This window comes from Ambystoma mexicanum, chromosome 10, assembly GCF_040938575.1.
Source record: "Ambystoma mexicanum isolate Mex_15411 chromosome 10, UKY_AmexF1_1, whole genome shotgun sequence".
NCBI lineage: Eukaryota > Metazoa > Chordata > Amphibia > Caudata > Ambystomatidae > Ambystoma > Ambystoma mexicanum.
Window position 1 is genome coordinate 182043303 of NC_090932.1, and position 14045 is coordinate 182057347.

The 14045-nt window shown below is 47.2% G+C and overlaps 1 protein-coding gene across 8 annotated transcripts in view; it reads left to right on the forward strand.

Annotated features, from left to right (window-relative positions):
* The window catches only part of ANK1 (ankyrin 1), a 2823483-nt gene that overhangs the window by 1915134 nt on the left and 894304 nt on the right, over positions 1-14045 (forward strand). For all 8 annotated transcript variants that reach the window (XM_069617665.1, XM_069617670.1, XM_069617666.1 and 5 more), the window contains one exon: positions 9450-9575. In XM_069617665.1, the coding sequence (XP_069473766.1) occupies positions 9450-9575 (126 nt within the window). The remainder of the gene's footprint in view (positions 1-9449; positions 9576-14045) is intronic.

A 14045-nucleotide genomic window follows, 5' to 3' on the forward strand; every position in this document is an offset into this window, starting at 1 on the left:
ATGCCCATCCTAGTTTGCCCTACAGGAAAATTATGGCAAAATCCATTGATGCTTTTGGGCTGGGGACCCACAGCTAAAGCAATAGCAGAATATGATCTGACAGACATTCTTGACGGGGGTACACATGTGGAACCTGTCCATCCACTTCACGCTGCCATTAAAGATCCATTGTTGGAGCTGTGTGAAAAGTCATGTTCGAGGCCAGCAGTGTACAAGGATATTGTAAAGAAATACAAACCAGCATCTTCTGAATCAGAATTCCTCAAAAAGCACCCCACTCATGACAGTTTGGTGGTCCAAGCAGCAACCCTAAATGCGAATGCAAGTTCTTATCCCTGCTTACCCCCTGTGAGGGATAGCAAGAGGTATGACACTCTAGCAAAGAAAGTATGGTTCTAAAGGCCATAAATGCTGCATTTGCGCTTGCTAAATATATACACAGCTTGTGGGCAGTGATATCGGAAGCAGCAGAGCGCATCCCAGAAGGGGAAATGAGGGATGGCTTTCTCAATATTGTGGGGGATGGCAAGGAAGCCATGTGCCAAGCCCTTTATTCAGATCTGGACACAGCAAACTGCTTTTAGAAAGCAATGGATACAAGCTCCGTTTGCCTTGCTCAGGAAGTCAGGGTTTGCACAAGATGTGCAATCTAAGCTTCTTGACATGCCTTTTGATGGATCCCACTTGTTTGGTCCTAACACTGATGACAGCCTGGAAAAATACAGGCATATAAGGTAGCAGCAAAATCTTTGGGAGCGGCTGTGCATCAGCCCACCCAGTCCACATCCCAATGGAAAGGAAAACATATTTGTTACTATAGTTGCATGAGCCAAAGAGGCAAGCAATGAACTGCCAACCAGTGTCAGAGAAGATTTTCAAACCATCAATGGAAAGAGGAGGAAAATCAACCCAATCCACTTCTGCTTCCGTACCCTCCAGTGCGGCACTAGTCGCAAAAACATTTTGAGAGCTTTTTACATCCTACTCCAGTAGGGCGTTGTCTGCTGCACCACTTCTCAGAATGCTGTAATATTAGTGCGGACGCCTGTGCAATACAGGTTGCCTCCCAAGGGTACTACCTTTCTTTTCATACGGCATCTACCAGACTACCCCCCTCCGCATCTACAGGAGAAGTGTGCCATAGAACCTGTACTGCAAGCGTAAAAGAACAAAGGGTCGGATTCCTTTTATTTTCTGGTCCCAAAGGAGGACAGAGGTCTGCAACCCATCTTGGAACTGAGGAGCTTGAACAAGTTCCTCGGAAAGGACAAGTTCAAGATGGTAACACTTTTGCAGATTCTTCATTCCCTGTAGCTCCAGGATTGGTTGTTGTCACACAACCTCCAGGATGCTTACTTTTATGTGCCCATCCAAGCAGAGGAAGTACCCGAGGTTTGTCATCAGCAATGGCCATTACCATTTCCGGGTTCTCCCCTTAGGGCGCATGCCCGCCGAAAGGTCTTCGCCAAGCTGTTGGCTGTGGTAGCGGGCAGTCTCAGGAAAGGGCTAGACACCTCACCTGAGGTGGAATTCGAGCAAGCTGATCCTCATGCCCATCCTAGTTTGCCCTACAGGAAAATTATGGCAAAATCCATTGATGCTTTTGGGCTGGGGACCCACAGCTAAAGAAATAGCAGAATATGATCTGACAGACATTCTTGACGGGGTACACATGTGGAACCTGTCCATCCACTTCACGATGCCATTAAAGATCCTTTGTTGGAGCTGTGTGAAAAGTCATGTTCGAGGCCAGCAGTGTACAAGGATATTGTAAAGAAATACAAACCAGCATCTTCTGAATCAGAATTCCTCAAAAAGCACCCCACCCATGACAGTTTGGTGGTCCAAGCAGCAACCCTAAATGCGAATGCAAGTTCTTATCCCTCCTTACCCCCTGTGAGGGATAGCAAGAGGTATGACACTCTAGCAAAGAAAGTATGGTTGTAAAGGCCATAAATGCTGCATTTGCGCTTGCTAAATATATACACAGCTTGTGGGCAGTGATATCGGAAGCAGCAGAGCGCATCCCAGAAGGGGAAATGAGGGATGGCTTTCTCAATATTGTGGGGGATGGCAAGGAAGCCATGTGCCAAGCCCTTTATTCAGATCTGGACACAGCAAACTGCTTTTAGAAAGCAATGGATACAAGCTCCGTTTGCCTTGCTCAGGAAGTCAGGGTTTGCACAAGATGTGCAATCTAAGCTTCTTGACATGCCTTTTGATGGATCCCACTTGTTTGGTCCTAACACTGATGACAGCCTGGAAAAATACAGGCATATAAGGTAGCAGCAAAATCTTTGGGAGCGGCTGTGCATCAGCCCACCGAGTCCACATCCCAATGGAAAGGAAAACATATTTGTTACTATAGTTGCATGAGCCAAAGAGGCAAGCAATGAACTGCCAACCAGTGTCAGAGAAGATTTTCAAACCATCAATGGAAAGAGGAGGAAAATCAACCCAATCCACTTCTGCTTCCGTACCCTCCAGTGCGGCACTAGTCGCAAAAACATTTTGAGAGCTTTTTACATCCTACTCCAGTAGGGCGTTGTCTGCTGCACCACTTCTCAGAATGCTGTAATATTAGTGCGGACGCCTGTGCAATACAGGTTGCCTCCCAAGGGTACTACCTTTCTTTTCATACGGCATCTACCAGACTACCCCCCTCCGCATCTACAGGAGAAGTGTGCCATAGAACCTGTACTGCAAGCGTAAAAGAACAAAGGGTCGGATTCCTTTTATTTTCTGGTCCCAAAGGAGGACAGAGGTCTGCAACACATCTTGGAACTGAGGAGCTTGAACAAGTTCCTCGGAAAGGACAAGTTCAAGATGGTAACACTTTTGCAGATTCTTCATTCCCTGTAGCTCCAGGATTGGTTGTCACACAACCTCCAGGATGCTTACTTTTATGTGCCCATCCAAGCAGAGGAAGTACCCGAGGTTTGTCATCAGCAATGGCCATTACCATTTCCGGGTTCTCCCCTTAGGGCGCATGCCCGCCGAAAGGTCTTCACCAAGCTGTTGGCTGTGGTAGCGGGCAGTCTCAGGAAAGGAGGAATTCACGTTTGACCCTAATTGTGTGTTTGGCTGATCACAGCTTGGTCCCTGAGTCAAGCTCTGGACTATCTAGACTGCACCAACTATGTCCTTCACAGACTGGGTTTCTCCCTCAACTTCAAGAAGTCTCAAGTGACACCCTCCCAAATGCTGCAGTTCATCAGAGTGGTGTTGGACTCTCCCTCGTACAAGGCTTTCCCTCCCACGGTCAGGGCTCTGCCCATCCAGCAGATGTCACCAGATTTCAAAGCGCCCAATATCTGTCAGCCTTGAACTGCTTATGGTTGCTGGGTCTCATGGCATACTGCACTTGCCTGGTGCTGGAGGCCCAATTGAGAATGATGTTGCTCCAGTGGGCCATCAGATCTCAATGGTTACAGTTCTCAGGCAGCATGATGTACTTACTTCAAGTCCCGAACAGAGTCACGCAGGACTCCCTGTGGTGGACTCCCAGAGAGAACTTGATGGCAGGAGAACCTGTTTGGTAACCATGGCCAGAGGAGACAGCAGTTCTAGATGCCTCGTTGAAAGGCTTGGGCACTCACCTGAACGAGTATAGAAGGTACGTTGACTGTGGTCCCTAGCTGAGACAAAACTGCACATAAACCTGTTTGAGCTGAGTGTGATCAGACTAGCGCTGATGGCCTTTTTTCCCCGAATAACTGCCCTGATCATGATGGGCAACTCAGTGGCCATGCACATCATCAATGAGGAAGGTTGTGTCACCACCCCTGCCCCCCTCCTATGCAGTGAGATGATGCAGCTCTGCTTCTGGGCGTTACAGAACAAAATGTCCTCTTCAGCAATTCACCTGGCCTGGACGGAGAAGAGGTCAGTGGATGTGATGCCCTGAGCAGGCAGAGCTCGGTCTCCCATTAATGGGAGCTGTGCCATGAAGTCCTTCTGGAGATCCTCTCCCTCTGGGGAACCCCTCAGGTGTACTTGTTTGCATTCAGTTCCAACATGAACGGCAACTTTAATGCACCATGGAACTTCCCCCAAGAGGGGCACTGGGAGACGCATTCATCGTGGACTGGAATTTCCCACTGCTGTATCCGTTTCCACTGATTCCTGTCATTCCCCAAGTTATGAGGAGGTTGAAGAGGTACTTTGCAACCATGATCTTGATTGCCCCGAGCTGGGCCAGGAGAATGTGGTACCCGGACCTTCTGGACATGACCACATATCCTCTGCTGCGTCTTCCCTAGAGAACAAACCTACAAAGAGATGGGCATGGTTTTTCTCCCGAGCGTAGGCACACTCATCCTGCATGCCTGGATTCTGAAAGGCTGAGGTATAGAGACTGGGATCTTCCAGAAGACATAACAGAGGTGTTGCACTTGGCCAAAAGGCCAGCAACAAATACTCTGTATCGCTGCCATTGGATGAAATGTTGCTGCTGCTGCTGCAGAGCCAATGACATCAATCCTTTTCTGTGAGATACCTCAAATGTCTTGTTCCTTTTACACCTTGCCAGGCAAGGACTACAGATTATGACTGTCACATGCTATCTGGCAGCGCTGTCCATCTTTAAGCACACACCCGAATAGGGGTTGTTCTTCATGATCCCATTGTTATGCAATTCCCAAAAGAACTGACAAACACCCCCCCCCTTGAGGAGATGCATTTGTGTCCCTTGAGAATACTCACCTGAAAAGTTGGCTTCGTAGCAATTTCATCAGCACATAGGATCAGCAAGCTACAGGCCTTGTCCTGCACACCACCCTTCACAACCTTTTCGAAGGACAAAGTGATGCTCAGCGTATGGCCTTCATTTCTGCCTAAGGTGGTGTCTGAGTTTCTTACAGACACAGAAATTTTCTTACCAGCTTTTTACCTGCCTCCTCATCCCTCTAAGGATGATAAAAGACTACATACACTTGATCTGCAAAGGGTATTGAGATTTTACATTGAGAGAACTAGCCCCTTCAGACTAGAAGACCAGACCTTTGTGGGCTACACTGGACTGAAGACGAGCAAGTGAGTGACAAAACCATTTCCAGATGGAACGTGTGGGGCTCTTCTGAATGCTATTCTAGACTGATAAAAGATATCCCTTAAGGCTTCAGAGTGCATCCAAGCAGGGCCGTGGCTGCTACATCGGCACACCAAAGGAGAGTCCCTATAAAGGAAATGTGTCAGGCTCCAACTTGGTGTTCCATACACACGTTTGCAAAACTTTACTGCCTGGATTGCTCGTCAGGTCAGGATGACCACTTTTACAGAGCTCTCCTACAACACATATTTACCTAACTGATGTGGTAGTTGGCTCCTCCTGCATCCTACATCCTAAGGCTCCCATGGGAGTCTATTGAAGGTGAGGAATCCGTGGGAGGACACAAATCCATTAAAAGAGCAAACTGCTTACCTCCGGTTATGTTCTTTCTGATGGATGTTCCTCCACGGATTTATAATCACCCTCCCTGCCTGCCCCTCAATCAGGGAGCTCCCTCCGATAGCCATCTCTTTCAAAGCTGTAAGCACCTCACATCTTTTATATTCCCCAACCCATCCGAGCACAGGAAAAAATGATAACTGAGTTCAGCAGACGCAGTGCGGGTTACTTGTACCGATGCCTACATCACATCTGGACTCGACGACGACAACACTGAGGTTGCTCGATGCCAGAGCTGCACAACGCCCCCTTCTGTGAAAAGTTTCTGAAGTCTACTATCACAGGAAGAATATATCTAAAATGAAAAATCCATAGGAGGAACATCTATCAGAATGAAAATTAATAGAAGTCAATAATGTGTTCTGCTATCCTTGTTTGAACGATAGAAATGCAAGTGAGAGCGCATCAGGTAACACCACTGCTCTTCCACTTCAACAAAAATGCATGCAAGGTTCAGAAAGGAACCTCTCACACATTGCTCACTTTATGAGACAAACACTAATGAGGCTTTGAACCAGAGATAATATTTTACCTCTCGCTCTGTTTAATAGGTAGAGGTTTCATGGTCCCCACTAATTTTGAAATGTATAACCAAAACAATCTAATAGTTGAAAGAAAATACCAGCTACGTTGCTATCCAGAAAGGCTTTTAAATAAATACTTGCTACATTTGATCTCATTGTTTTTTGGAGGGAAAAATCAAACAAAGGTGAATGTTCTTTCAAAGGGATGCTTTTGCCTCAAGAATTTACATGTTTCAGAGCCAACTCTTCCTTATTCTTTTTTGCTGAAAAATTGATTGTAAAGACTGGAGGGGGTGTCTGCACAGAGGGCCTCAGCCAAGATTCTCTATTGTTGGTAGCAATGGACGAGCAATCAAGATCTAGCTTCTCAGGAGGTGATGCAGGCTGGTCCTTAAGTACAGTGTAGTACCCAAGCACCCACACAGGAATGTCCACACACTGTATTAGTGAAAACACAGTCTTTATATAATTAAGGTTCAAAGTTATATACACAATCACAATAACTCACTTTGTGCTCAGTTAATCTACAATGGCAAATATATACAGTTGTAAGTAGTACCACAATTATTATCAGATTTCATTAAAGTGCATCAACTGTACTCTGGTCAAATGTCACACAAATCATTTAGTAAAGGTAACCAACAATAGACAGGTAACCAACAATAAATATAGGAGGAAAGCAGTTGGTTAGAACAATTGGAAGAATACAGACCCCGTTACCTAGACACAGCTCTGTGTGGAGATCCCCCCACCTGGGCAACCTGTAAAATAAAGATATGATTCAAGCCCAGTCCATATATTGTTCAATAAGTCTCATTTCCTTCTACAATGTTTCTAACACCCCAAAGTACCTGGAATAGTAGAGTTCCTCGAGGAGGCGTTGATGGATCCTTCTTGAGTGATTCCCTTTAAAGCAGGAGCCACGGATCGTCGCTGGGCCTTGAAGAAGGTGAACTTGGCGTTGATGATCTTCGATGAAAAGTTTGATGGTGTTGAGGCCGCAGCTTTGGTCCTGGCAGTGCTCGTCGATGATGAGTCCGAGACGTCCTGCAAGGATGAGGCGACCGGGGCACCTTAACGACGATAGTTCAGGACCGCAAAGAGTTTGTGAAGAACCTTGGCCCAACAAGGGCATCGAGTCGCCCGGTGTCTCTACACTCTTTGGGTGGAGGGAAACCCCCCGGCGGATGCTCCTCGGCGCGTCGACGGCCTGACCTTCTCTGGCGGGATAAGGCGGTTGGCGGTATGTGGACAAGCGCATCCGGGAATCAAATGTCTTAATCAATGGAGCATTGCCGTTCCGGTCGTTGATGGCACGGCGTCAAGCAGTCCCCGCTTCTGGGCAACTAACTTCGACGGGTCTCCAGCGGTTATAGCAAACCTGCGAACCCTGGTCGACGACGGTTGAGTGAATGTCTGGTGCTTCTATTCGTTCTACTCTGCGGTCCCCGTCTCTGGTTTGCAGCCTGTCGAGGGTCTGACTTCCACGGAGCTTCAGCGAAGGTTAGCAGTGCACGATGGTCCCTCGTAGCTCGGGAAGAGGCCGCCTAACCAGGTCCTCTCTGGGTCAGTTCTTGAAGACACAGCAGCTTTCATATCAACGAAGTAGAACAACAGCAATACTTCTCTTCAAGCAGGGCTTCAAGGTTAAGCTTCAGTTTTAATGTCAGTTTCAACTCCAGCTTCTGAACGATTTCTAGCAGTGAGAGGCCCCCAGATATACTGTTGATCTCCCATTCATTCTGCTGGGTCACACTCAGGCAACCAATCACTCAGAAGGGCATTCAGGCAGTCAGTCAGCCAATCGGGCGCACGGTGCATTCAGGCCATTCTTCTCCATCCAGACACTCACAACACAGAATGTGGATTCGAACAAGTACCACGCCATTCAACACTACACACTGCATTCATACCAGTTTCGGGCTGGGCTGTCTCAGTCATTGTGTCAGACACCAGATACTAGACATCCACAACACAGAATGCGTATTCGTCACACACTCCATTCACCCAGGTCCCACCCACAGGCATACCCACAACATACGGTCGTTGGGAAGGATCCAGCCAATCTGGTTGACACTTCCCCACAATACCATATGGAACCTGCACCCAACAGCCAGTCAGGGGGAAGGGACAGAGTCAGGGCTTCTCTGGACTTCGGGAAAACCAAGGTAACAGGCGATGGAAGGCACGAGGCCACGGGGGCCATCTTGTTTCATCAGGAATACACTGATTCCACTGACAGAGCCTGGGTATCCCAAAATGGAGGATATTCAGAGCACCTATCAAATTCAGCATGTAGCTGCCACCAGCCCATACCCTGCTCTGTGGGCCACACACAGGTGCCCAAAAACATACACTACATTAGGGGCACATGGTTGTACCCCCGCCCATGGATGCCATAAGGGTATCCTATGGGTCTGTAAACCAAACCAAAAGAGAGAGCTGCACCCAGGAGTCCCACATGAACTCCTGCGTGGAAACCACGACATAACACATGATAAAAAACAGTAAAGGACAAGGATACAGAGGCCCTGTCCCTCCGATGCATTTCCAGCATCACATGGACCATTTGTAGTATCTTTTGCAAGTGTTGGCTATATGTAATCTGAAGGACAATACTTAGACAGAGCACTTCTTTCAGATGCTGAGTTTATCAAACACTTAAACTGTTAACAACATATTTGGCGACCCATGGATCTATTGGGATTGTTTCATATACATTAATCCGAGGGGAAATTGTATCATCGCCAGACAGCATGAGATTGAAACTGGAACAATCCAATGCATCCATCAGTGGATACTGTGAAGGAAGGAGAACTGCAAAACTGCCAGCATGTAAGATGAGAAAATAATTGTAAACAGAGGTATAAAGAGAAAATGAAACAAACATGAACTAAACTTTGAGTCCACTAGAAAGCATCTCTCGAGCAATACTATTGGAAGTATAATAAATACTAACATTTTAAAAATTGAAGTATTTAGACTTCCCCAAAATTTGAATTACTTCCAAATTTTTAAGCATGAAATTCTAATGCAAGTGCTTTGTAAAAAGAATCCCTTAAAGCATGTCCCAAATGGTGAAACAATTGTGTTCGGATCAAATAGTTGCTTATTCAGCCATTCATAAATGTGCTGCATCTTGGTTTTCAATTGCCTGTCTTCATTTAATACATGCAAAGTCACCTTAGAATTACTACAGAAATGTGACCACCTTCTATAATACATACACTTCTTTTATCAGAACGTGCAAATAAAAAACCTGTGTGTACACAATTTTTTAGTTACACTTTAAAACACATCCATGTACACAACAGTGAAAAGTATATATGGCTCATCCAAATGCTGGCCATCTCATTAATATGTGAGCTGATGGGGGTTGCGGATGATACCCCTTAGGCGCCTTATATGACTTATCTGCAATGGCCATCCCAGGTGGGTGAGAATGTACAATGATCCCTCTCTTTTTTCCCCTGCAGGTCTTGGAGGGAATGCCGCTTTTCATAGACTTGTCAGGAAACCTGGTGCCTCTCAAAAAAGCAACACAGCAGCGCAGCTTTAACTTTCAGGCCTTCCGCGAGAACCGACTCGCCATTCCCGTGAAGGTAAATAAATACCCTGTCCTCAAGGGCACAGGAGGAGCGCTGCTGTGTCATAGACACAGTCGTTTATTGCACAGTATATCAGCTCGGAGCTGCGTTGTATGGCGTGCCTCAGCTCAGAGCAAGTGCAGTATTGCCTCAGGTCAGCTATGTTGTATGTTGTGTCTCTGCAGTGTTGTATGCTGTTTCTTTGCAATATTTATTTATTTATTTGCATTTGTAAAGCGTGCTTGCAGCCTATAAGGCATCGAGACGCTATGTCTGGCAATATTGTGTTCCATCTCTAATATATTGTGAGCATTATCACCAATGTTACAAGTTGTCCTTGTGCAGTGATGAGCTGAGCACAGAATGTGTTGCATGCTGCAAATCTGTATTCTTGTGACCAATTTCTATGCCGTCATACGCTGTACTTGTCCCACCCGCTGTGTGAGTTTGAACAAAGGATTCAGTATGCAACCTCTTGGATCCTATTCTTCAAATGACCCTCATGAAGTTTGTTGAGCTTCACTACAACAAGAGTCACAAAGCTGTGTTCACCAAAACAAGACTTCACACTTACACGGACATACAGTTTACAATGTTCCAGGGGGATTAGATGTTGAATAAAAGTTTCAGACAGATAGTAATTACGTTAAATCTTAGATATTTTTATTAATTTGTTTGAAAGTCTGATTTAAGCAACCCAAACCAAAACTCTGTAAACACCAAGCATCCCCCAAGAAGAAAATAAAAAGTGACACAAACCCAGCATGCAACACTTGAATCCAAGACACCCTTTACAGTGCCATGTTTTCGGGGAAAGACCCCTGCACACAACCTGACTGCTCCACGCACTGGTTACCTGAATATCCTCTGAACTCGGGCCCATGCCCCTGTATGTCCAGTTGCCCTTACACTTTTTGACAGGGGGCATAGTGTACCTTGACTGGGCCATCAATCCTTGACTCGATGCGGTGGTCGTCGACTCCGGAAGTGATGTCTGTCGTCATACATATACTGTGTCACTACACCCTCATACCTCAGTTGCTTTTTTCAATGCGCTCAGCACGCTGCTCATCAGGAAAACTCTTCTCAGTGAATTATTTTTCAAACAACACATTTTTCATCTTTTTTTTCGACACAGTTTTGGTAGAATTTCAGCTCCCAAGGTGTCGGGCATCAAGCAGTGCAAGGACTGTAGTTCTAAGATGTCCATTACAGACCCACACAGTGTCTGTTGTGGTGCCTTGGTGTCGGTCATGCACCAGAGGACTGTGGTTCTTGCATGAAAATAAAGCCAAATTCACAGTGGGAGAGGTCTGCGAATCTCACGGTAGATCAGCCCTGTCAAAATCTCCGGCCTGCTCGGCCGCCCAATTGTCGGAGCTTGATCCAGAGTAGCCCACTCCGGAAAAGGAGGATAGGCACTGTAAAAAAAAAACAAGAAGCGTTATCGTTTGTGATCCATCGTCATCCTCCTCCTTCCATAAAAAGAAGCAGCATCATTGACAGAGGCATGATTCTGATTCTTTTGAAGAACGCAGTAAATTGGCTTCGGGCCTACATCTAGGGCCAAGTGGGGGAGGCCTTTTAAAGAGCAGATGCTTGACATGTTTAAAAAAGTGGCTGCGGGTACGGTTGACACCTGGAAGCAGCAAGCTTCAATGGCTCCACTGGTGCCCATCGACACCGGCCCCACGAAGACCGTATCGGAACTAATGCCCTCGGGCTCTGCGCAGATTGTTGCCAGGATGGCTTTGTCAATTAAGCTGTTATCAGCGCTGTCAGACGTGGGTCCGTCGCTGCCGATGACCGACAGCTCGTATGCACCCCAGTCTCAAACTGAGTTTTTTGACACAATGGCAACAATTTTCGGTGACGATGATGACCAAGAGCCATTTGGGCCTCGAGCATACATATTCAGGCTCTAGAGGCAAACCTTTTTTTTTCACAGACAGGCTGATTTATTCGCCTTGGCAGAGGGTCTGCAGGATGTAAGTAGTCTGGTAATGGATGCCCTAGGTTGCAGTGCTCAAGCCAGACCTCTGTCAGGATATGATCTGACTGACATTATGGATGAGGGGGCCCCTACAGAACGGGCCTTGCCTTTCAGTATAGCCATTGCTGATCCCATTGCCGTCTTGTGGCAGAGACCTTGTACCACCACCGCCCTCTCCCCTTCCCCCCAGTGAATTCTGAATTCACAAAAAAATATAGGCGAGCAAGGGGAGATCCAGATTACCTCTCCACTCATCCTACGCCCAAGGGGCTACTGGTCCAGGTGGCCACGGTCAATACTAGGCCATCCACATCAACTTCCATTATCTCTACTGATAGGGAAGGTAGGAAAATTGACTCTCTGACCAAAAAGCTGTTTTCAAAAGGTGCAGTATGGCCTTAAGGGCAATAAATGGTTCCTGCCCATTTGTAAAATATACCTTTGGGCTGTGGAAAGCTATTGGAGAAGCTTCTCAATACATTCCCGATGGGGAAATGCAAGAAGGCTTTTTAAGGTTTGTGGATGATGGATGAGAGGTGGCCTAGCAGTCCTTGCAGACGGGCCTGGACATCGCTGACTGTGTTGTTTTAGAAGGTTGGAAGATCAATGTATTCACCTCCTGTTTTGAGGAGGCAGGCATACCTCCACAATTCAGGTTTTTACGCCTAACGTCCAGAATAAGTTGCTGGACATTGCCTTTGATGGCGAGAATCTGTTTGGGCCGAGGAGTCCTTCAAAATGTTTAAGGACTAGAAGCTTGCCACAAAATTACTGGGCCTAGCTGTGCAGCAGCTGGCTGAACCTGCATTTAGTTTCATTTCTAGAGGATGGGGTAGAGATGTTGCGTCCCCTTTGGCAGGAAAGCACAGCTCCCACAGCCCTGGCAAGGGCAGAGGCGTTTCCCACACTCCGGATGCGGTAGTGGAGCCTCTAAGGGCCAGCAGATGGCAGCGGCAGCATCTGGGACGGCACTGCTCTCAAAGCTGCTTTGAGTTCTCCCCCCATGTTTCACCGATTGGAGGGTGGATAGGTGAGCCATGGCCCTAATGGAGGAAGATGACCACTGTTGCCTGGACCCTTCAGCTAATTTGATGGGGGTAATCTCTGTCTTTCCTAAAGAGGCTGCCGGACATACACCTCCACCTCCTCAACAACTGGAACAGCAGCTCCAGGAAGAACTGCAAGCCCTGCTTTTAAAAGGTGCCATGGAAGAGTTACCTCCTGAGCAGAAAGGGGGAGGACTTTGTTCCATCTTGGACCTCAGAGCCTTGACCAAGTTCCTGAGGAAAGACAAGATCAAGATGGTGAAGTTGAGAGAAATTCTCCACGCTCTAAGACTTCAGATTGACTGGTGTAGTTAGATCTCCAGGATGCATATTTCCACGTGCCGATCCACCAAAGGAACAGGAAATTCTTGAGATTCCTTATAGGGGACAACCACTACCCCCTCACGAGATCCGGCGTCCATGTGTTCCCATACCTGGATGATTGGTTGATCTGAGGGAAGTCATTGGAGCAAGTTTGGTCCCATCGCGAGGACACTTGCTCGCTGCTCCACAGGCTGGACTTCTCTCTGCACTTACAGAAGTCCCACACGACACCAACACAAAGGCTCCAGTTCATGGGAGCAGTCTTGGACAATCGGGCGGGGAAGGATTCCCCCGCACCCTTGCAGAGAGTCGCCAGTTTCATACAGGTGGTTCATTTGTTCCAGAGCCACGCCAGCTTGCCGGCAGTCTCCTTCCTCTGCCTTTTAGGTCTCATGGCCTCCTGTATTTGTCTAGTGCAAGAGACCAGATTGCGAATATGGTCCTGCAGTGGCTACTAAGAGGTCACTGGTCCCAGTATTTTGGCACCTTGGAAGATGTTCTAAGGATCGGTAGCCAATGATCTCTCGTGGTGGGACAGCGACAGATGGTGGGACAGATGGGGGGAAACAGATGGGGGGAAACCTTTTTGGCCCGGGTGACTAGGGTCGGACTGGGGCATATAATTGTCTCAGGCACCAATGAAAAAGTGGCCCACAATGGCAAATAGTAATTTATTCCTTTTGTGACAGACTGTTTGATTATTACCCAAGGGGGAGTTTTTTGATAAAATGTGATGGAAATTGTGCATTTTAAAGAATATTTATTCAGCAACACTGGTCAAAACAACTAGCCGCATAGTGAAGTAACTCAAACTGGCCCACATTGACCACAAAAGTGGCCCACTTTGAGCAAAACAACTGGCCCACACCCGCATTTTGCATTTTTGGTTCAGGCATTGCACTATTGCCCTATAGGCAAGTCCAAGCCTGCGCGTGGCCCCAGGTCAGCATGGTTGTGGATGCGTCTCTGAAAGGTTGGGGGGCTCACTGCAAGGATTTTAACATGAGCGGTCTTTGGTCCCCAATGGATAGACGATGGCACATCAACAGGCTGGAGCTGCGAACGATCAGGCTAGCCTTGAAAGCTTTTGCGCCCTCTCTTTAGGGGAAGCCTGTCCTGATC